The sequence below is a fragment of the Corvus brachyrhynchos genome, unplaced genomic scaffold (genome assembly GCF_000691975.1).
Source record: "Corvus brachyrhynchos isolate BGI_N302 unplaced genomic scaffold, ASM69197v1 scaffold5, whole genome shotgun sequence".
Lineage (NCBI taxonomy): Eukaryota > Metazoa > Chordata > Aves > Passeriformes > Corvidae > Corvus > Corvus brachyrhynchos.
This window is the reverse complement of record NW_008238321.1, coordinates 3,428,966-3,453,323: the sequence shown is the minus strand read 5'-3', so window position 1 is coordinate 3,453,323 and position 24,358 is coordinate 3,428,966. Positions and strand designations below refer to the sequence as shown.

General features: G+C 36.7%; 1 protein-coding gene and 1 long non-coding RNA gene across 4 annotated transcripts in view; both read right to left on the bottom strand.

Annotated features, from left to right (window-relative positions):
* Positions 1–7,931, bottom strand: part of LOC108446684 — a 63,161-nt gene extending 55,230 nt beyond the window's left edge. For 2 of the 3 annotated variants that reach the window (XR_001861964.1, XR_001861962.1), the window contains exon 1: positions 5,400–7,931. This is a non-coding gene — a long non-coding RNA (uncharacterized LOC108446684). The remainder of the gene's footprint in view (positions 1–5,399) is intronic. The other variant, XR_001861963.1, reaches the window with a different exon arrangement.
* An 87-nt stretch (positions 7,932–8,018) lies between these two features.
* Positions 8,019–24,358, bottom strand: part of PARN (poly(A)-specific ribonuclease) — a 48,595-nt gene continuing 32,255 nt past the window's right edge. The window contains exons 21-23 of the mRNA XM_008633390.2: positions 16,808–16,997; positions 10,513–10,706; positions 8,019–8,919 (exon numbers count right to left, since the gene is read on the bottom strand). Of these exons, the coding sequence (XP_008631612.1) occupies positions 8,867–8,919; positions 10,513–10,706; positions 16,808–16,997 (437 nt within the window). The 3' untranslated portion in view covers positions 8,019–8,866. The remainder of the gene's footprint in view (positions 8,920–10,512; positions 10,707–16,807; positions 16,998–24,358) is intronic.

The window sequence follows — 24,358 nt, the reverse complement described above, 5'->3', positions numbered from 1 at the left end:
TTAGCTGGCACTTACATTACTCAGAACACTAGACAAGTGTCAGCTTCCTGCTGTTTTTTCCCAGAAGTTTCTACAGTTGGACTGTTAGCAAGTATAACTCCAGTCAGATTTATAGGCCAGAAAGATCACTTACTCTGTTCTGTTTCCCACAGTACTGAGATGCCAATGCTTGGCCTTATTCTTCCTGTGCATATCATATACACATCTGCAGTCATCACATACTCCCATCTAGAGCTAGACAACACATTTTTGTATTTTATTTTTAGAATGTGCCTTGCAATACGACCAAGACCTCCCAAAACCAGGATGGAATAGAAACTGAATATTCTCTTCAAAGACTGCATGATGGCTTTCTCAGCAAAATCTGCTAACAGTAATTATCTATAAACTGAAAAACTAAGCAGAAAGCTGAAAAACTTAAAGTATATCTAGCATCTTCCAGCTGTCCCAAAGAAACATACAGATAGTAAACCTACTAGGAATGCTTGATAAGAAAATATTTCTCACTTTTACAAACTAAAATTAAATGACTAAATGAGGTGTCAGGGTTCTTATTAAGGATGTAAAAAGAATCAAGTAAAGGAATTTGTACAATACAAACCATTTCTTTCATTTTCCAGTGTCTACTTGACTAAATGTTTGTGTATTGTTTGCTAACATAAAAAAACCCCCTAGGTTCTTGTAAAGGTTTGTGATATAAATACCATAGTATTGGCATTTAATAGAAGAGCTGTGCAAACAACTAGTAGCAACCTTAGAGCTTGTTACACTATTACATTCATGTTAAACAGTAGTATATCAGTGACTATGAATTAGTTGTCGCTAATAAGGACAAGACACATAAAATCTTCCCCAGTGTGAAACATCTATATGCTGTGGTCCAGCTGAATGCTCAACACTTCCAGGCAGTGTTGATAGAATTGCATGCTATTCAACAAGACAGGAAAAAAACTATCTTTTCTCACTCTAGTGTCACGTTTGTCAAAGGGCATCCCTGCACAAAATTTTACCTGCACAAGACTTTTCAGTTCTGTTTAAGAAACATTAAATGTGAAGACATAGGCAAGAGTTCAACAACTAATTAACTTCTTCTCATCTTTACTGATAACCTTTGTCCATTTTCCTTCAGGAATAGTAGGATTTTTTTGGTTTTGGTTTTGGGTTTTGCCTCCAAGCAAAACTCTTGCAGTTTTCTCTAGCTTTGATCATGTTTGACAATACACAGCTCTCAGGCTGTTAGATGAGCTCTTTGTCAGTGCCCCCAGCCTTCCCACTTGCAGGAATCCCCTTGCACTGGTGGCAGCACAGCTGAACACAATCCTTGCAGTAAGTTAAACAGTCACCATGCCAGATTATTCATTTTATGTTCCACTTCAGGTAAATATTCTGCATGTGGAGATGCAGTGCTCTACCCATGAACACACTGAGATTACACAGATTGCCTGAGTCATACAACAGCCTGTGAGAGGTAAAGAGACTGCAATTTCAAACACAGTGATAATTTCAGTTCTTGCAGAGAGAAACAACGTGAAGCCTATTTGCCAAAATGAGTAATAGAGCTATAAATACTGATTACAGTTCACAAACCTACCTTAAACTGTGTGATTACATTTGAAATTGTACTCCATGTTCAATTCAAAGCACAACGTTTATCCCAATAATTTATTCCTAAATATATAATACACACAAGTAAAACTGTATGTAATGCAAACATTCAACATTTTTCAAAGGTTTTTTTACTGCATTTCTAAATGCTGCGTTTATGTGTGTGTTTGTTTTCAGAAATGCATTCAGGAAACAAGAAAGTGTTTTGTTTAGCTAACATAAGTGAGCATTTTGTAAATAGAAGTAGATGAGAACGTGATAGCCACCTTTAAATTAGTTGTGCATTACCTAAAACTGTTGAAATATGCTCAGGAAGGAATGCAGGGAAGAACCTTTATTTAAGAAACTGGAATTCAGGACATATCACAATTCTTTTCTTGTCTGAACTCCTGTAGAAACAAAACACAGAACTTTCCAAATTCCTTATATGAGAAAACATCTACACTAGATTGAAAAGCATCTACTGACAGAAAATCTTCTGTTTCACCAAAATACACGGGCCTGAGTGCCTGTTTTGGCAAGCCAGAATAAGAAAGTCTGTATGCTTTTGAAGATACTGGGACACATGCACAAAAGCTTCTAGCTCGTGCTCATAAAACTCACACCCTAAGATTAGGTATCATACACACAAAAATAAACCAGACAATGTCTCTTCAAATATGAGTTTGTACATTCAGCATGTCTTCAAAAATTGCCAGACTATACTGGGAATCCTCTCAGAACACTGAAGCCTTTTTTTGCCATGAAAAATAGTACACTTTCCTCAGAAAATGCTACTTTTTACTGTTGCTTATTAGATCTATTTTATATGTTGGAGTAGCAATTTCAAACACACATCTTTCACAGATTACTTCCGCGGCAGAAAAACAACTCCACCTGCTAACATTTGAGTGCTACTAGTATGGAAATATATTAAATTGAGCATCATTCTGTTCTTTAGTCTTCTTACAAATTCAACAGTTTTGTAGAGTTTGTATAGCTGCTGCTATAATTTTTTTCAGGATAAACTACATTAATTTAGATTTTAGTATGAGCTAGTCTTCATACCTAATTGACTTACTACTACTGTCATCATCAGTGTTTCAAAATACCTTTCAGAGTAGTTGCAAGGAAAAGATGTATTTGTTAAAACCATCAGTCTAAAATATTTTCACACTTAGTTTATATTTAGTCTAATTCTTCTAGCTCTTTTTTCAAAAAGCAAAAAGAAGGCATAAAGAAGCTAAAAGACATTAAACAAATGATTCTGCCACTGAATTGCCACTTTACTTCAGACACATCCTCATCCCAAATTTCATGTTAGACATGAATTAGATGGACAATAAGATGTTAAATTCCTGTTCTTGGGCATTATTAAAACCAAAGGTGTGAGTCTCAAAAATTCCTCTCAGCATAGTTGCAAATATCCATTACAAATTATTATTAAGATGTTATAAACACTTCAGAACATCTTAGTGCTGCACCCTCTACGAGACAGAAGAATTTACTTCAATTAAGAAACCTGACTGAAGTACTAAAAATACAGTGATCTGTTCTATGAGAATGGAATGCTACACATTTCAAGCAACACCTTATTTACCTCCTAAAATTTGCCAAAATATAAACACTTCCCATTAACTTCTTCACAGACTCATCATTTAGTACCACCATCCTTTAATCTGTTTTAGTAACAACTACTGTAAAACCTCAGGGGAGTATGGCACAACCCAGCAGAAAGGGTGATTAGTCTACAGGTGAGGAAGCCCAGTAATACTGAGGTGAAATTCTCTGGTAAATCATCTCTTTTCAACACTGTGTCATTCATTGAAGACAACATGCTCAGCACAGGACCAAACAACTGAACTATTATTTCCACTTTCAGCAGTTCTACGCTATTGTAGTAAGAAGTTTCTAATCTAACTGGCAGCTTCTCAACAGCACATCAAAAATAGGATAACTGAAATTAAATCGAGCATATGAGAGAATTGAAAGGAAAGGCTGAAGCGTAAACCTTTTCTAAACAGAACGGAGAGTCAATTTTACATTACTGTGATATTGTTAGCAAATATGTATCAGTTATTTATTGCAAATGAGACAAGAAACTTCCCGTAATGCAAAAGACACATGCATATGCTTGGAGCAGACTTATTTTTGAAGTAAGAAGCATCCTACAATTAAATCATCTAACATCTAATTTAAAAAAACTCCACCCCCCTGAGTATATACATGAACTAAACATGTTCAGTCATCCTTAAACATTCTAAGTTTAAAATCCAATTTGAAAGAAATATTCAAAGTTGTAACATATTCAGAATCAAACAAAATAGCCATTCTTACCTCAGTAACAGTGCAAAGCTTTTTGAGGCTTATAAAAGGAACTGGTAACTTCAAAAAATTTTTTTTGAAGCAATCAACTTTAATACAATCGTATTTTCAGTCATTCGATGGATTAAAACCAGATCACAGATTAGGATTCAACTGGCTCAGCACAGCCACAACGTCCAGACTTTCATGTTCAGCTGCACACCACTACCAACCCCATCACACAGGGTCACTCTGGTACAACATTGTTTGCAAAACTTGTAGACTATAGACTGGCTCATGTATAAATACAACTATCAGCTCTTTTAAGAAATTAATATAAGCACAGGGAAATCTAACTTTTTCCAGTTTGGCTGAATGTTTTCCATATTGCATTTCTGAACAGATGTGTTCCATACAACTTAGCCTTGAGCTGGGACCAACTTGTGATCTGCTATAGCACTCATGGAAGCACATGGCTGCCAATAATTATTCTGATGGGAAAAAAAAAAACTTTTTAAATGAGCTTCCTGCATACCTGTTAGAGCAAAAAGAACATCTTAAATATGAATACAATGACCCTACAAACCTCAGTCTAACCCACCATCTATTGCTCAACATCCAATGAGGGTATGGCAGTATTTCTGTAAAGCACACATGGAGTGTTAGTTTAGTGTAAGTTTAAAGCTGCAACAGTACAATACAAACAAGCAAATGTTTATTCATTTACTAAATGTACTGTGGAGTAACTCAAGGAATCTGCTTCAATGTACATATCTGCTCTGCCGGCAGTAGTCTAAACACATCAAAAGCTAAGAACTTTTGATTTTCAGGACCCATCTTTATGCTCCGAATTGCCGAGGACATTTTTGTCTGCATTACATTTACTATGATTTAAAGACAGAACAAATCCAGGGTACTAGATGTTTTCTGGGCACCGTGACAGAACTCAGAAGTTTAAAGAAAGAAAGAATTGCAACATTTACTTTTTCCCACAATCACCAGAAGTTTTAGCTTTCCATCTCTCTCTTGGTTTTACCACTGGGTCCATAATAAAATTTAGTTCTCCATCTAAATCATCTGAAGCTTTTAACTTTTTCTCCAAACCATAAGCTCAAATCTTACACCAAGAACAGGCCGTTGCACTCGCAGCAATCTTAATTTCACATGGAATTCATTCAGTCTCTTACCTGCCCCCATTCAAATCCATGCTTTAGGGACACTCACACTCTTCCCCGAGTTTAAATTATGCAATTATCTCTACTTCTCATTTACCAGCAATTTCCTATATCCTGTGCTGCAATCCTGTGCATTTTGACACGTTAATACTTCTCACCCATAAATACTTGAGATAAAATTGAAAATTATTACTTCAAATACAGTTTTAACGTACTTTCTGAGGCGAGCAATGAAGTACTCCATCACTACAGATAAATTATCACTGTCAAGTCTAAGTTCCAGCCAAATAAGCCCATTCTTGTTCCTCTGCGGTGGCAGGATTTCAGCTCACCTACCTCATTTGTTGCTGAGCCAGACCTCTCTCATGTTTCTCCACACCATTTCCTCAGATACTCCCATGTTCAGGCCTACACTGCCAAGTGCCCCTTTTTTTTTTAAACACTCCTCACAAAATTCCCGTATTTTCTCAAGGCAATTCCTCACGTCCTTCAATGCCATCTTCCAGCGCTTCTATACATTGTTGATTGTTGCTTCCTACACCCTCCTCAGCGTCCCCCCAGCTCCGTCCCCTCAGAGCCAGCGGTGAGGACCGGCCGCTCCTGACCCTGCCCCAAGCAGGAACCCACCCAGCTGCACGGCTGCTGAGGAAAATGTCCCACGTCAGCGCTACCGAAGGCAAGGTAATACTGGCTCCTTCGGACAGTCGGAAGGCACAGGCACAACCCCTCAGGGCGGCTGCAGCCCCCGGCGCCACACGAGCCCCGGGGCTGCCGGGTGCAGGGCCAGGAGCTGGACTCGACGATCCTCAGGAGATTCTGTGATTCAGTGACCTCTGAAGTCAGTTAACAGCACAAACCCCCACCGAGCAGGAACCCCCAGAGCCATCACAACTAGTGATGACAGCTTTGCTTGCCCAAAACAAATTCTACACACATATTTTAAACGTACATTATGAAATAAATGTGGATCTAATTTAAGCTACATTCTTTCCCTCCTAGAATTAATTATTTCATTTAAGGCACAGGGAAGTGGACCAAACCCCACACAACAGCGAGGCCTGGTGCAGGATCAGTGGGGCCAGTCCCTGCTTAGGACACCACCGTCCCTGACCTCTGACACTCGTCCACCCAAATTCAATGTTAGAAATATTACAGCCCCCTCAAGCACAGTTTAGTAGCTTACCCAGGTTATCAACAGATAAAATCAAACACACAAAGACTAAGACATGCAAGAACACTGCTTTCTTAAGAGGTATTAATTATTGATAGACATCAGTTGATGAGGCTGACAGCTGGACTGGGGGCCTCACAGAGTTAGACCTAAAGACAGTCAGAATTTACCCATGAAAATATTAGTGAAATTTTGCAGCTTCAGTGAAACCCACAGAGAAGGCCAAGAAGACAATCAACGTGAGAAGATGTTCTAGACACAAGGAGAGGATGTTCTTGTTATGGGACATTAAGAGTGTACAAGGAAGAATTTGTGGATAATATGTAGCAACTATACCTTTGCTTGTATAGCTAATTGTTTTACAGCCTCATCATTGTTTGCTAAGCAGCCAGTCTCAATAGGCCACAGCCATTGTGAAGAGGTATAAGAATTGCAGTAGAGAAAATAAAAAATCTTTTCTATCTCTCTCGAATATGGATTATGACTAGTGAGTGCTATTATGTCCGCCTCGACAAAAGCCACATCTGGGGACTAAGACATGCAAGAACCCTGCTTTCTTAAGCAGTATTAATTATTGATAGAGATCAGTAACATCCTGCTTCTCATAATGACAACTGAGAGGAGGCACGTAGAAATACTGGGTATAGCTGTTAACCTTTGTAGTGAAGTATGTACGTAGCCTACTCTGAAGAAACAAGTTATAAGGGATTGTATTGTGATGTAATTAAGACCTGTATTTTCCCTGCAGGTATGTAAGCATTGCTGTTCAAGAGCGAAAAAGATCCTAATGGCCTCGGGGTACAGACTCCAGGTGGATTCTCTGTGTCAGCTCAGCCTTCTGTGTCTCTTGAGCAGCTAATTCCTTGCCCCTTAACCTGTACTTCTGACAATCCCTTTAAATGCTTTTGTAGCCTTTTGTCATCATGACTCTTAAGCTCTGTCCCAAATCATGTTATGCCAGTTCTTTAGGATACACAGTTAATAATTCACTCCAACATTTGGAGAGAACACTGTGTGATTTACCTGAATCACCTCCAAGAGAGATGAATGCTCTATACAACTTTTATTAGGTGTTGCACATATTCAGAGAATTAAATTTGCAAATTGGTTTGGATACTCAAGATGAAAGGGATTTAAGTATTTAGTCCCAAGGTCAAGAGAGTCCTGGGGAAGAAAAGTCTCTGGCTCCTTGAGAGCAGAAGAGTTCAGTTACTAATTTTCCCTTGCATCACTAATAGCAAGACTTCTTTCCCACATTTTAGTGTGAGAATGTGATGATAGAGCTGCTATTAAACGATTTAATTATAGTACTTCTGGGAGTATTCTAAGGTTAGAAATGCAACATTTCACATTTAACATCTTGAAATTATTTTTCCCTTTGCAATGCCAGTTCACAATCATTTAAAAACCCATGAATTTTGACATACCTTCAAACAGGTTATTCCATGTTTAAATGGCAGTGCTTCCCACTCTAGTGTAAATACTGTATGATGAAGCCTTCTTAATATTCCACTCTTACCCAGCAATGGTTTTGAACTTGCTGATTTGTAGAACTCTTTTGTTTTCACCCCTCCAAGGGAAACACAGAGCGATTTAAATCTTACGACAACAGGCTTGCTTTTCTTGGTTACATTTCACAAATATCTTGAAAATAGTCCATGAAACAAAAGGGTCTGATACTCAGGATGGCCAAAAAATTGTTATATTAGGAAGAAGGAAAGAAAAGAAAAAAAAAAAGATTTCACTAAAACCATTTCAGGTGCTAATAAATAAAAACAAGCCAGTTCCTAAGAAAATGTCTTTAATTTTCATGTTATGGAAATACATGTTTTGGTTTTATTTCCATGATACAAAAATTTAAATATCAAACATTTTCTGAAATCTACCAATGCAGATCCTTTTTTAAACAAATAAAGGGCTGGTGCAGTTAGCAGGTTTATCACAGGTACCAAAAAACATTTTTTACAAAATCAGGATTTAAAAGTGGAAACAACAACAGATGTGAAAAAGAAAAACTACCTCCCACCAGGAAAATATTGTTTGAGAAACTTTCAAGTTACAGTTTTTTGAAAGGGTAAGGTATGTGTAATGCTGGTATTTAGATGAATACCACCTGCACAGGGGTGTAGAGAACAGAAATTCAAAAAAATGTTCCCAGGTAAAGTAACTGGTAGAAAGCAATACATGAAACTGCAGTTCTACCTGTTTCCAGAATGCTGACAGCATACTGATGCTGCCTGAAAAAACAGCTAAATATTAGGAGAGCTGTGGTAACTCCCCAAGCAGAGGAAACGGCCTAGCACAAAATCACAGAGTGCCAGTTCTTGTTGTACAGTTCATAGCCAGCATGCCAAAGGAGGTGACTAAAAGGACATTGAGTCTTGCTTCTTAAACCTAACATCAGTTACAACAGCAAGGATTTCACAGGATCAACGACAAGTCATATACTAGGTGATATACACACAAGTAAAATTGACAGTGATTGTTCAAGAAACAGTTTAAAATAATTAAACTGATTTTCAGGACACATACTGCTTTGTTAACACCACTTTATTTAAATAAAGTATGGCTTCCAAGAGGTGTATTCTCTTAACTGCTTTCAAACAATTCCACTTGTTAAGGCAGTTGTTTCCTACCATGTTTCAGGGACCTCAAAAATTCCAGTGGAACTAGTTGTGAGGCTTCCTAAAAGACAGAATCATAGAACAAAAATTAAATCAAGCTTGGTGGTTTTTTTGTTTTTTCAGAGGATATTAAGACATATTTTCCTGTAGAGGGAAGCTCTAGAAACATTACTGGTAAGTCAATATTTATAAAGAGAAACCAAGAGACTGTTTATGAATAGGCACTTAAAAAAAAAAAAAAAAAAAAAAAAAAAAGAAACAGGAAAAAAATAAAGGTTCATTTCAGGCTTCTTACATAAATGGTAAATACTGTATTTTTAACCCTAATAATTAGGTAATTTCAGTTTTGCAGTTTTTGGGATGATAAAGTTAAATACTATTTCCCCAAGTGTACTTGTCGTTATTTTTATTTAGGCTGTTAAGACAGGGAAGAATATTTCCATCCCAAATTAATTGGAGAATAAAGATGACTCACACTAATACCGATAACGCATATTCCCATAATGCCAAACACAGAGCCTGAATTTTATACTCAGAACTACAGTACACACTCTTGTCATTTTGCATATGCTTACATGCCCCAACTGCCCTACTGAATAACAAGACGAAAACAATTTCCAAGGACAGCTTTGGAATCAGCTAAGAAAGATTTTACCAAATCAGGAGAAAGGATGCTTGGTATATAATAGCACTTTCTGGATAAAAGCTGCTAGTGCAGATATTGAAATGAAGCTTTAATTATGAATATTTGAATATACTTCAATGCAGGCAGTGCTCCAGATGACTAATATGGTATGGTCATCTGGACCAAATTAAGATAAGACAATTTTTATTATAGTCCAATTTCTGCAAGAAATTACTAACAAACATTGAAATAGAATCAACAATAAATGGATCAATAAAAATAAAATCTTTTGAAGTTTAAATTCATGTGACCTAAGGTTAGTTATTTCCTGGTTTTTGTACAAGCTAATAACTCACAAAAACATTACAAAAAATTAACAGGTGAAACATCATCATATGATTGTAGCCTGCCTGCATTTAGTCAGACATTCACTTCCAAATATTTTGACTAACAAAATATATAGGTATTAAAATCTGAAAACACCCACCTTCACTTCAACCCTAGGTGAAAAGTCTTCAGCCAAATAAATCACAATAAAGGTTATGGCTACAAACACCACACAGAACATTGCATGTATTAATGCATACATCAAAACAGAGTGCCTTCAATTTTGCTTATGACATGCAAAACACATTGAGTAACTTTAACTACAAAGTCACATTAAAAAATGTTAAGAATAGCTAAAAAAATATTCAAAAAGCTTTCTTTTAAGGAAGAAAGTTAGCAGAAGTAATAAAACAACTACATTCTGATTCCTTTCTTTGGTTGGTGTCAGACTGGGTTTTCATTGGTTTTGAGTTTTTTGGTTTGGAGCGAGTTCTTTGCTTTTTGATGTTGTTTTGGGTTCGTTTGTTGAGTTTTTTCACAATTTTTGTATGATGCCGTCTTCAGTGTCAAGAAGAACTTGGAATGTAAAGAAGTTCGTTACTGCTCGAAGTGAAGACTTTCAAGAAAACATTTTCAGTTCTGTTCAGGCCTAGGACACTTTCAAACAGAAAAGAAAACCATGTGCATGAACATTGCACTTACCTGCTGGAACTTGCTCTGTCTTGATCTTTTTCAACTTTTTGGGTCTCTTCTTACCATCTGGAAGGGACTCTGCACAGGAGTCTGCCTGATCATTTTCTGGACCTTGGCCTTCTCCCTCTTCCATATCATCAGAACCAGTTTCTTCCTCAATAGGACTCATGCTTCTCTTTCCCACTGTACTGGTACCTGTAAAACTGGAACACAGAAGAAAGATGATCATGAAAAAGTCAAGAGTAACTATTACATAGGTAGACGTTGTTGTACATCTATTAAATGCTTATGAAGGTAGAAAAATAAACTGTCATAAGTGGTGTACCATGAAATTACATTACCTGGAAGATCTGACTTCCATAAATTTACTATCTAATCCAATCTTATGTAGATCAAGGTATTCATTCTTTGTAGTATCGATATCTCAAATTTAGCTGCTATTCTAATGAGATCACTCATCTGAAATGTAATTAAATCAGTTCTCTATCCCTGCACAGTTTTACATTTTATTCTCATAGTTATGCAAGCTCTTGTAAAGCACTGTCAATAGACACCAAATTACGTACAACTGAAGCCTCAAAAGCACATCTTGATATTGAAGGATTCTACATGCTAACTTCATCCTCTCTCCTGGAACTACAAGTAGTTTTAAAAGCATTTCTATATAAAGGTAGAGAAAACCATCAAGCTCCATATAAAAACTTTAAATCCGGCTTTAAGAGTCCTATTATTCGTGGGGCTGGTAAAATAAAAAGCACAAAAAATTGCACACTCATTTCATTAGCAGCACTTGAATGAAGCCTGACTAACACAGTATAAAGATGAACTTAGAGCTCCACTTCATTCGGCGCACACCGGAATAACCCTGGGTAGGCTTTCGTTCCACTGGAATGCTATTGTTAAACTTCCTTAAAAGACAAATGACAATATTAAAACCAAATTAGCATGAGTATAATAAAGAATGCAGTAGCAAGGGGGCTAATTAAAAAACAGTTCCCATTATGAACCTCTAGATATGTAAACACCAGCTACTTAAATGTCTAATATAACGCTTTTAGAACAACCAATTAAAAAACGTAGTTTTAGACTTATAAACTTCCATTTTTAAATTAGAACTATACAACATGGCTGTATGCATCTAAGCCATGTTCAATCCTGTGAGTTAAATAAATATTAATACTAAGTTATAAAACAAAGCCTTACAAGGTATTTTTTTTCTTTTTAATCAACAGCAGGGAATTATGGTGTTTCAATAAGGTTTCAGCCAAAGGAAGAACTGTTAAATTTTGTAGTATAGTTTTGGCTTTGAAATGGAATTTTTTCAGCTGAACATTTTGCAACTTAAAACAGACTCTGTCTGGGATGTCCAAAGGCAATAAACAAAGATGAAACATATGATTACATCTCATGCTCTTGCTTCCACTTTAGGAGCACAAACACCATTTACTTTGATGAATAGCTGGTCTTTGCTCCAAACATTCACACAGAGAAGGCCTTCTTGCATGATTTCTTACAAATCATCATTGTGACTCATACCACAACTACCACCAATAAAAAGATGGAAGCTAAAAAGCTGGATAGAATTGTTAATCCTATGTACACACTTCAATATTGCAAAACAGGCAAAAACTAGGGTCAGAAAGAAAAAAGTCTAGGGAAGAAGGAGTATTTAAGAAATGAAAAACTACTATTTTTAAAAAATATAGTTTAGAAAAGCCTGTAAGAATTCTACTTTGGGGAAAGCCATTCTGAAAAATACATTAGGAAGAAAAAACTCAGGAGCCATAAATTCTGATCCCAGGATTTCTTCAGACGTATGAGGAGCACTTGGCTCTCAGGAGGGAACTTGGACTCACGGTAGGAAGAAGATCCCTTCTTGAACGGTCTCATGGCTGAATTTACCTTTTTCTAACTTATGACTCTCACGAAATTATTGCAAATAAAGAGAAACAAGTTCTTGACCATCACTACACATTTAGCTGGGTACCAAAGTACAACATAAAAATTAATTTTAGGCCTTATGGTCCTCCTGCAGATATCTTAAGGGGAAAAAAAAACCCACCACCAAAAAGTGGCAGTACAAAATAAACGTATTTTATAATGAAGAACCATTGACTTCTTGCTTTCTCCCAAAATACTAATTTTATTTTATATTCATTTATTGATTGCATGGCTTCTAAAGGTGAAAGGCTTAATTTTTTTACATCTTTTTCTTCTTTAACCTAAAATAAGATTCAAGATTACAGCAACATTGTTTATGCACTTAGTAGTAAATGAGTATGGTTGCATATACGAGTTAGAGCACCACTCAGTTCACTTTTCTAATTGTAACACTTATTTTGGATGCGTCCACATATCTGCCTCAACTTCCTGATTCAGCTGAGAAACAACTGAACAAAGTTAAAGATTTAAACACAATAATAGCCTCAGTCATTGTCCAATGCAGACAGACTTCTTTTATGATCCTCAACTGTCTGGATACCTGAACCATTCAGAGACACAGATTTACACCATCCTCTAACTACGTAACACCTGTACAACAGCTATCCAGGCAACAACTGTATTTATTTTCTAGAGAATCTATTTCAAGAGGTACTAAATAGCAGCAATCCAACTAGTACCACGGTAATTAAATTGAAAGAATCAGCAAGTGGAGGGGGGCAAAAGATAGGAAAACAATTATGATCATGTAGCATTGAACATTTTCTGTTTTGGGAAAGCATATCTGAGTTTTAAAAGAAACACTTCATCACAACAAGGCATTTGAAACTGGCCTGGATATATGTGGAACTACAAATAAATTTCACTTACACAGAAACCTAAGTTCTCTTGACACTCAAAACAACATTGAGGGGTGTAGGGAGTAGATACTGATCCATCATAAAAATCAGTCATTTCAGCTTAAGAGCAGGTGAAATCACCTGAAATAACACTACAACACAGGAATACTACAATAATTTGCTTGCAATATTTGTTATCTATACCCTTAATACCTCAGCTTCTGCCAATTATTATTCTTCAGTGGGTAATAAACCACTATAAACAAACATTTCTGTAAAAAAACAAAAGAATCATCGGTAGAAACACTTGAACATTCCAAAAATTAGATAATCTTTGGCAAAATGAAGACATTCAAGGAAGTGGTGCTACAAACAGCACCCTGACTTGACAGAAGATGCAGCATTCATAGTTTTAGATAGAATATTTGTAAGGCAAAGTGATGTATCCCTTTCCTGTACTTCATACGAGTCTTTTGCCATTGGCCTTATCCTATTTTACTACTCCTAGATGATGATTAGGAGAATAAATAAGTACAAATAGAGCAGGACACCTAGTTTTCCATAGAGCATACCCTATTTCACTTTTCCTGCTATGGTTTAACACTATTTTGCTAAGGAAAAACTCTTAAAGCCATGCATTTAACAGTCATGGCAGAGCTGGCAGGCAGACATTTGCTAAGCACAACATAGCCAGTTCCATCTGTTTCCTAAGTGTGTTCTGAATAGCAACAGCTTTAGACAAGGGGATCTTATTTACTATTTGAAGTTTTGTCAAATGAAGCAGTTTTTCCTCTACTTCTCCATCGTATATCAATAATTAGGCATATTTCCATTGAAATAAATTTTTCTATTTAGCAGTAGTATTAAGTTACATGCAAGGAATATATATTAATTATAAATAATTTTACCTTGTGACTGCTACTAATAAACTTTATTTTCTGAAGAGAAGGTCCTCTACAATATAGGACTACAGTTTTATCAATAAGACAAGAATTAAAGAACCTTTGTTACATATTTATCAATCTATCTGTCAATTTAAGACAAAAGTTTCTCACAAGAAATACCCAACAACTTCCTCACTCTATGAAAAAGTAGCCAGGACATATTGTCATCATGGAGACAAGCAGCTATTCTGCAGCTGTGCTCCTTGGCAGAAGCTGATGCAGCAAGCTTATTAAATAATAAATAAATAAAGGATGCAGTAACATGAAGCTATTATAAGGGATCAGCTGCTAGATACATCACAGTACTGAGTGCTCAACTAGATATGACTTCAACTAATCTGGACAAACATACACATTTATACATGCATACACATATAAATCTGTCCCAATTGTTTATATAAATATTGATATTATATTTTACATAAAATTATTATGGAATATATAAAATATAAATATTTTATATACCTTTATATATAAGTATTTTTACATACCTTTGTCTGGAAAAATAAAGTGTTCATCTTGAGTGACATGAAATACCATGGTTTGCAGTTCCACATTCTATCTAATCAGATTACACTTCAGAGGAAGCATTTACAAAATATAAATTGACAAAAGAATAAAATATAACTAGTAGCAAATAAAAATAAATTAAGAAAAACATGTCAAAAGACCTGCATGAGAAGGAATTTGGGACAGAACCAAATCACTTTATTAATGGAATAATAAAAGAACAAAAATTTATGTAACATCAATTACAAAAGAAGATCTCTCAACAAAATAAAGGCTGCTATCCAAGGATATCAAAATGTTGATCATGTAAAACCAAAAAGCTACTTGTAGAATTTTTTAACACTAGATGAAAAAATATATTAAAAATTTTCAAGGAGAGTAGGAGGATTGCTTAGACAAACAACCCTTTGGGGTATGTCAAACTTTTAAGGAAAGAATTTACTGAAAATTTTGTTCAGCAATTTTCCAAATTACACATTTGTGTGGACCTTAAACTTCTTTGCAAGACAACAGCAAATCAGCTTTCTGTATTTCCTGTTCTCCATAAGCTGCCACCGTTACCATCTGACTGGAACCTGTGAGGTACCCAAAACCCAACGCTCATTGAGAGGAGACACTTCCTCTGGCAGAAACAAAACTAGGACTTAGTATTTCTTTGCAGCAAACTCAAGGAGCAGTAAGTGTTTCCACACTGTTTAATAGTTTACTGCCTTAGTTACAGCCCTAAGCCTTAGCCACGTGCAGGCTAGTGCCAGGACAATCCTTAAAGCTCCTCAGCTCCTCACAGCATGTACTCTCCACGCTTCCTAAGTACAACAGTTCAATTAAACTAACTTTATTTCATACGGACTTTATCATCAGCTTCCTCCATATGTTTTTTGGAATCAAACATGTCTATAGCACATTTAGAATTCCCACCATGACAAAAGCCATGAACATCTGACAGCTGGCCAAAATACACACCTGCAAAATCATAAGGTCATGAGAAGAACAGAAAAAGTTCAGCAAATTTGTTACACAACAGATTAACATTTACAGGAAGATATAATGAGAACTAGAACTTAATGTAACATTTCCAAGAAAGATAAAGCAGAAATACCTCAGCACCGGTTTTATGACCACCATATTTGGTTTGTCTAACTATGGAGCAGGGAAGAAAAGGAGAAACAAACCCCCCCCAAACGAAACCAAAACATAAGCTTAGAGAAATGTAACTTATACACTCTACTTAAACTAATTCTCATATAGTATTGATGGAACTGGGGGGACAGTGCAGGAGAAGGGAGGGGGGAAGAATGGCAATAACTTGATGGGTTATTTATACAATCATATTAACACTGAAAAACTCTTCACATGCTCAGCTACACAGATGACTGAGAAAAAAGCTACCTGTTACCATCATATCCAAAACCTGTCATTAATATCAGAAAGTAAAAATGGAACAAGAAATACACACAGCAACACAGGAAACATACTGTACCAGAACCAAAAGTGGCATGTCCTGACTTAATTTTGCCCCTAAATAATGAACTAAAACCTTTTTCAAGTTTTATACTAGAAGTTTAACACCATGCAAGTATCATCATTTGCTATCCTGTTTCTGAAGCATATGGACAACTTCATCAGGACTGCTCTAGAAGGGAATTTATACCCTTCTTTGTGGCACTATTATCACCACAGAAAGTCCAAAACCAACATGGTCTTTACAAGGATATATGATGACAGCTAAGTATCCACATGACACAAGCCATCTACAAGTGTCATATGAATAAAGAAAATAATTTTTTTATTTTGGTTATACGAAATGGTGCTGCTACATCAAGCTCAGAAGCTGTGATGCAACCTGCCCTCAAGATCCCAGAATTTAGAAATCTGTTTAACCACATTTGTGATGAAATTCCCTCTGCTCCTTTACCTATAATCTTGTGATAGCTGATACACCACTACTGATTTATATGCAAAGAAATACATACAGAAAAGTGTCCTGCGTTAGTTAAGAACTACCTGAAAATTGTTAGATTTTGAATAGAAGTGCAGTAAGAACATGAGCTGGCAGCACAGACATCTCACCTGTTAACACAGTAGTATCGACTCGGGGAAACGTAAGGTGTGCACTGGGTTTTTAACCTCTTCCTCTCCATCTCCTTCCAACTATCTTCTGTACATTTTCTCTTGGCCTGTTTTTCTTCATGTTTTTTCTCCACATATTCTGCATATGTCTGGATCCTATAACTTTCAGCATACCGGCTGGTGTTTACAGCTATGGAGAAGAAGGATGATGTTATATACAAAACACTTAAATGACAGCATGCCCTCTCCTGAAATAACTTGTTTTGAAAAGCAGAAGGCTGCAAGCTATTTGTTCTGTTCATAAAACACTTTTTAGTTCCATTGTTAGCAATTAAAAAACAAACCAAAACAAACCCAAAATGCCATGCTCTCCAAAAGTCACTCTCTCTGAATTAGATGCTCAAAGCTCTTCTCAAAGTCAGACTTTGTGCAAAAAGAGTTAAATCTGCTTAAGACGTTTCTTTTAAATTAGAAACTATCAATTCTTCAGTCGTAACCCTCTTCCAGATTGCTTGTTGGCAAGAAAAGATTTCCAGGATTTTTTCCCTTTTAGTCTCATTACTTAACCCAGCAGGTTTATTTTGCAAGTCTGCCAGGAAAAGACGACATTTGCAAAGCCTTTGCCAAAACTCTGTTTGATTGCTGTGAAACATAAGCTTATTTGAGCTGCATTTTTGGTTGCACAAGATATCCATGGAAGAAGCACTTAACTAATAGCCAGCTGTTCCATCCTTGTATCTTTCTGATGTCTGATCTCCCTGCAACTAAAAAAGACTGCAAGTTCAAGGTAGAAAGATTTCTGTCAATGCAAAATTAGAAGCACTTCAAAACTAAAGACAAAAACTTTCACTGCCTCCACTCAGTAACAATTTAACAACATTCCTTCAAGTCCCAGCATCTTCACAGCTCTCAGCCTTTAGTCTGTGAGCCAAGCTCTGGCCTGATGCCATCCCTGTAACAGATGAATCAGCAAATTAAACTGACAGTCAACTGGTGTCTTCTGCTGCTTTCAGCCTAGCTCTCTGAAAGAAAGTATTGTAAACCAACCAGTAAACCAGTTTAAATGTAAAACAAAACAAACCACCCCAAACCTCAGATTGTTTTTTTGCACATTTTAAAATACTGCAATTGTAGTGGAGACAAAATCCTGATATTATTATGCACTTTCAATTTTTTTTGAGCAATTTCAGATGCATATCCAACTTTTGGATTCTAGCTGAGCTGTTTGAAATACAGGTATTCTGTGCTACGTCTGGTGCAAATGAAATGGCAAGCTCCAACATCAAATTTCAGAAAAAGTGAGGAGGATGGAAGTACGTGCTTTTTTCTCCTCTTTCAGGATGGATCATCTATTCTGTATATTTGCTGTGTTACAGTGAAATGAGTTATCCATAATACCTGCCATGGTATATAGATGCTGCTGTTCAGTGTCTGTAATGCACATAAAACCAGGCAAGAGTGTTGTCTATTTACTTTTAATTCCAAGTACAGATATCAGTAGTTATGATTAACAGTCCCATGAGATTGTTGCACTAACCAACAAGTGTCAGACATACCTCCTTTCACCCCCCTTCTATTTGTTTTGAACTGTGAAGTTACAGGATCTGTAAGAATTAGGACAGTATTTATTGCCCATGAAGTTATGCTGCAGGCATCATGAATGAATTAATAAGGCTCACTGGAGTTTACTCCATGCCAGCTGACATTCCTCAGGGTAAAATTTGTTTAGTTAAACTCAAGCATGTTTTTACTTGCTAAAATCAAGCACAAAGTTACCATGGATCATCTGATACATACTCATTTGTTAAAACACAATAACATTATTTGTTTTGCTACAAGCTATGAACCAAAGTTATGGGTCTGCCATTTAATTTCCCAACAAACTCAGCCCTTTTTTAGGAAAAAAACCAAACCAAATCATTTGAGGCCTAAAGGTAATTCTAAAATAAATCTGTGCAAGAGTCAGTATTTTTCAACAAAGACAACCCTGCTTTCTTGAAATATGGCATGTATTTTGCAGCAATCCATTCTTATGGCACATACACACACAAATATATGTATATACATATATAACATATATATTCGATATAAAAAGTTATGTGCTGAATAAATTGTTTCATCATTGAACAACTGAAATGAAGGCATATGGAGAAGTCTAAGGAGCCACACAAATAAATAAATCTCTCATGGTCTTGAATTAAAGAGCAGCTCCCTGTATGAGTTTAATACATTTGCTGATACTTTTTTGATAAATGCTGTCCGTATTGCCTAACAAAGCAAATACAGTTACGTCGTTCTGCACTCCCAGCAGAAGAAATGCATTGCTAGAATGCTCTGTGAGTTCTAAAAAGCTGAAGAGAACTCAGGGGGGCTATTTACTTATTTCCTTAAATTGTAAGAGATGAGAAAAATCTTTCTGTGAGAAACCTGACCTAGTTACCAACACCACATGGCTGCCATTTCACATTACTTGCAGCCCTAAAGTTTGTGTCTCATAGCAGAATAACAGTAATTGCAAATTATTTTAGGAAAAGCATTTCTAGAGGATGGCACCTTCCCTTGTTACTAGGGAAGACATTGAACAGGCTGACCGTCATTGAGTGGTCCAAAAGGAATGTGTACAAAGATACCCTTTTGCCAAGTCCTTGCTTTTATGCAGAGCAACATCCTGACAGATGGACACTGACAATATTAAGCCTCTTAATAAATAGACAAATATGTTGGTGAACTGTGTAGGTAAAAGAAAAAGCCACAATATACAAATACAATAAACACACAGAGCTATACAGATTAAGGCTGCAATACTAAACACTTAAGCTTATGAAATACTGAAGTAAAATTTCACCTGTGAAGCCTTTAAGTGACCTCTGTATCGATGCTGCATTAATCTTATCTGATCATGTTCTACTTAAAACATGGGACCATTGCCGCAGCCAGAGCAACAGTGTGAAATTAGTGAGTAGCTAAGTTAGTGTTTTGTTTTACTCTCAATACTCACTGTATGGTTCCACAGCCTTATTTATTGACTACTAGGGCTATTCATGCCATGTAACAATCATGATGCTTGCCATGATGACAAAAGTGCACATGTATAGTCCACTATTTCAAAGTAAAACTCAGGAGTGGAAGCAGCAGTGCTGTGTGCCTATTTTATACACAGAAAGCAGAAGACTCAAGATCCCAAATTAGAAGGCATCTTTTTAATTAACCTAAATGGAATTAAAGTGTCCCCTATAGAACATTCAGGGCTGAGCTCCTCCACAGCAAATGTACAAACATATTCCCAGAGAAGCCATAAATCCTAAAGAAACAGTACATGATCACATAACCGTGGACATTATCAAGGCATAAGCAGAATTCAACTACATTATGTTAAATATTAGTGAAATTGTCATTGTAATATTAATGGCCCTTTTTGTTAGCCTATATACAGTTTTCAGTCTTTCAAGCATACCTGGACAATTTCTGCTGCAAGGCATCAAAATGTCAACACACATGACTAATTAGTTAGACCAGAGTCTCTTAAGTATACTTGATAATAGGAACTATCTGCAGGCTGTACCCAAACTGGTAACACCAATTTGTACATGGTGCTGCTCATCCCTTTGTTTTCCTCTCCTGTATCAGTTTAAGATTGAAGGTGCCTAAAAAATAGTGTTGTACAAAGGTGGTCATCTCTCTTGGTATCTGAATGCAGAGCAAGGAGCAGTATTAATGCAGTGACAAAGCAGCTCTTCACCTTGCAAAGGAGGATGGCAAGCTAGACAGCAAACCAAAATGAGGCTTTAAACCTCCATGCTGGATAACAGGGGAAAATGGACAGGTAGTCTGAAAGAAAATGGTTTTACAGAAGAAAGATAAAGTACTAAGTACAAAGCATGCCAAAGAAAGAGGAAGGATCCTTATGCAATGCTTAAACTTAAAATATTTCCCTCAACAAAGAAGAGAGATGATAGTGTAAGTCCACTGAGACATTTCATGCTATGCACATGTATGTAGATTGTTCTAAAGGACTTTAACTCCCTTACAGATGAAGTTATTTAATTACCGAAAGAATTCAAGCTACTTAACCTTTGCACCCTGCTAATTACCTCAGTAATTAATACATTTCACAGCTTTTGTTTCAACTCATTTCAAAAAATCCAAATCAAACGAAAAGGCAGTCACAAGACTTCCAATGTTAAGAAAAAGCCCTGTTCGAACTTACAGAGGACAAAGGGCATTTGGGGTTTGGGGTGGTTTTTTGTTTGTTTTGTTTATTTATTAGCTGATGAGAAAAAAATACGGCTGCAGGTGCCTTAAAGGCAAGTCTATAATCTGTCCTCTTAATATCACATCAGTAGTGCTGGATGTTGTAAAATAGCTATCTCTAATATGATTTATACCACAGGTTCCACTGTAATTCAGTAATTCATTTTCCTGCTGCAGTTGAGATTCCTGAACACCACAAGCTGAAATTCACCACATCTCAATCCCTGCATCCACTGCAGAAATGATTTTAAATAAACACTAGAAAATTTTTACTCCCAGGATTGCTAGTGAAGTGTTCATATCTGTGAACCTACAAATTAAAAGCGTAATGTGTTTAGAACATTTCCATTCTAGTCAGAAATTCTCCATGTCTATTATTACTCAAAGCTCAGAGAGCTCAGACCTGCAGGACTTTCACACAGAAATGGGCACAGTCTGGCCCCACAGCTGATTTCACCTTGGTACCAAATGGGAGTACCCTGTGCTTTGCTCCCTAGCCACTGCTCCAAACCACCTGGTCCCACTCTTTTAAATACCTCCAGGGATGGTGACTCCACTGCTTCCCTGGGCAGCCTGTTCCAATGCTTGACAACACTTTCAGTTAAGAAATTTCCCCTAATATCCAACCTAAACCTCTCCTGGTGCATCTGGAGGCCATTTCCCCTTGTTCTATCGCTTGTTACCTGGGAGAAGAGACCAACCCTCACCTGGCTATAACCTCCCCTCAGAATGTATCTGGCATGAATTTCACATTAACTTATTGCTGAGTACACAGTCATATGAAATGTAATTTTTCAGACTTTGGGTAATACAGAATCTACTATGTGCACTTTCCCCAAATTCAGTGAGGAGGGACTGATACACACACAATCTCAAAATACTTTTTAGATATTTAAACTGTGGTGGTAAGCACTCATGCTAAATAAAAGGCTCTATAGTAAACCTCAGAGAACACTAATAAACCATAAAGTCCAGCCCTGTCTGAGAAACTCAGAAGTTCAGAAAGATTAACGATTTAAACACAAATCACTGAAAGGCAGTCACAATTCCAGCTGCTGCACCTGCTTTAGTCCATTGCTCCCCTGCTGTCTGAATGCACTGGGCTTCTCAATGCCGAGAGGAAGAAGATATCCTGCACACACTAAATTCTATATGAGCTCATGTATCAGGGCACCAACACATGGAATAACTTAACATTACTTCAATGCTTGCCATTTATGACAAGCAGTTGCTTTCCATATGTATTTAAAATTTCAGGTTAAGTATATTTACTGCATTTTAAAACAGCAAGAAACACATTCTCAGGAAGATTCTCAGGTTAAAATTACTTCAAAGTTGAACCAGTGGTCTTAAAATACTGCAGAAGTTATTCATAATGAAAATAGAGATATTATTAAACTGCACCTAAGCCTTAGGTAAAGGGAATTAAGTGCAAGTGTTGGCTGCTAACAGAAAATAATTGAGGTGTATTTTTGAGGTACCATTGATAAATTTGTCCATTATTTTCATTAACATATAATCATGTAAAATGTCTCAGAAGCCCAATTTTATTTTCAAGCACTTTAAAACTTTAAACATATTTATAAGACTTGCCCATGTTTTAAAAATTAACCCATTCCAAGTACCAGTGGTTTTTAAGAGTACATTTTAGATGGCCTATAAAGACTCCACAAGCGCAAAGACATCTACAGGAACCTCCCTTTAAGAGTCTATCAAGGTTCTTTTTAGACCAGCAACCTGAACAGTCGAAGTTGGATGACAACAAAATTCAAGGAAACCATGAAAAACAAGAGCTTAACATCGATTCAAAGCATTCACTAAGGACTCTCAAAGTTAATTGCACAGAACAGTTGAGGGGCTGAAGTGGTTGAAACACAAATACTTCAGGTTATACCAACTTATTCATTAAGATAAAATACTGGGCTTACTTGACAGTTAAGACAAGCTGAAGTCTCTCCCATTTTTCCCACCATTTCCAGACTATTTGGATGAAGTCTAGACCCTTGTAAGTCACAGGATCATTGAAACAGCACTTACTCCATATAAACCTCTCCAAATGAAAGGCCAACTTTATAAACACACAAAGCTGAACAGAATCCAAAGGCAAACTTATCTAGCAAGACAGGAATCTTAAGAGCCAGAAGTTGTAAGCCAAAAGTTAGTTCTGAAGTTTCTTGTGTTCATCAGCTCTAAGAGTGCACAGTGTTTATCTTTTACCACACACTTCACAAGTATGTGCTTCACATTTGACAGAAATGCTGAGACCACTTGCAGTGCAACTTGGCAACAGAAAGTTTTGTCTCCCAGATGTCCAACTAAAGGACTATCAACCATTTAATCAATTCCTTTTAACTACCTACTTTGAACAGCAAATCCCAACAGAACATAGATTGTGTTTACTGCCCATTATAGTTTTCAGGTGCTTGTAGCCTGGAAATCAGTTTACAGCACAGCATATTGCAAAAAGCTAGACAAATTAGAGCCATTTAAACCGCCACTGTCATTAACCTGTTACTGGCTTTAAGATGACATTGTGGCAGTCCAACAGTAAGAGTGACACAGAGCCCACTGGAAGCCAAGAACCTTCCCCTGGCAAGGATCAGGTCCAGCTGGCACAGACAGGCACAGCAGGGTGACTGTGCAACTGTTCCCTTGCATTTGTCAGGCCTGCAGCTTCCACTTCAAGCTATAGAGAGCAATATGATTTTATACAAGGACAAACCTTTTCTATGCATAATAAATCGGAGAGACTGCCAATGTGTGAGTGCATGAATAACCAAATAAAGTGAAGATTCTTGGACATTACTATAAGCAGCAAAATGAGAAGTTTAAGGCATTTGACTCTTGTTTCCCAAGGCTTCTGGTTCGTGCGTTTTAAGCATGCCATATTCAGTTGGAAAGTTAGAAGCAGCTCCAAAATTGCCCATAAAAATACTGCCCTTTTCCCTACTTAGTTTTTCAGAGGAAAATAAGTGGAAGAGGAAACAAGTCTTTCTATATTATGAAAGATTCATAGGTCCTTCAGGGTAACACTTTAACAATTAAAAAATTGGAATGCATATTCTCCCTGGCCACATAAACACTACTAATTACCACATGAAATTTGAGGAGCTGCTTATTAGCTGAATTCAGCTAATCAAATGTATATTTCATAAATAGAAAATCTAATAGACCAATGTTATATCAATCAGTTTTGGACTAGGTTTTAATGGTTACCATCCATGATATTACCTAACTCAGGAACATTGTTTTAAAGAGCACTGGGGGATGAAGAGATACATTTTATTCCCTGCACACTCA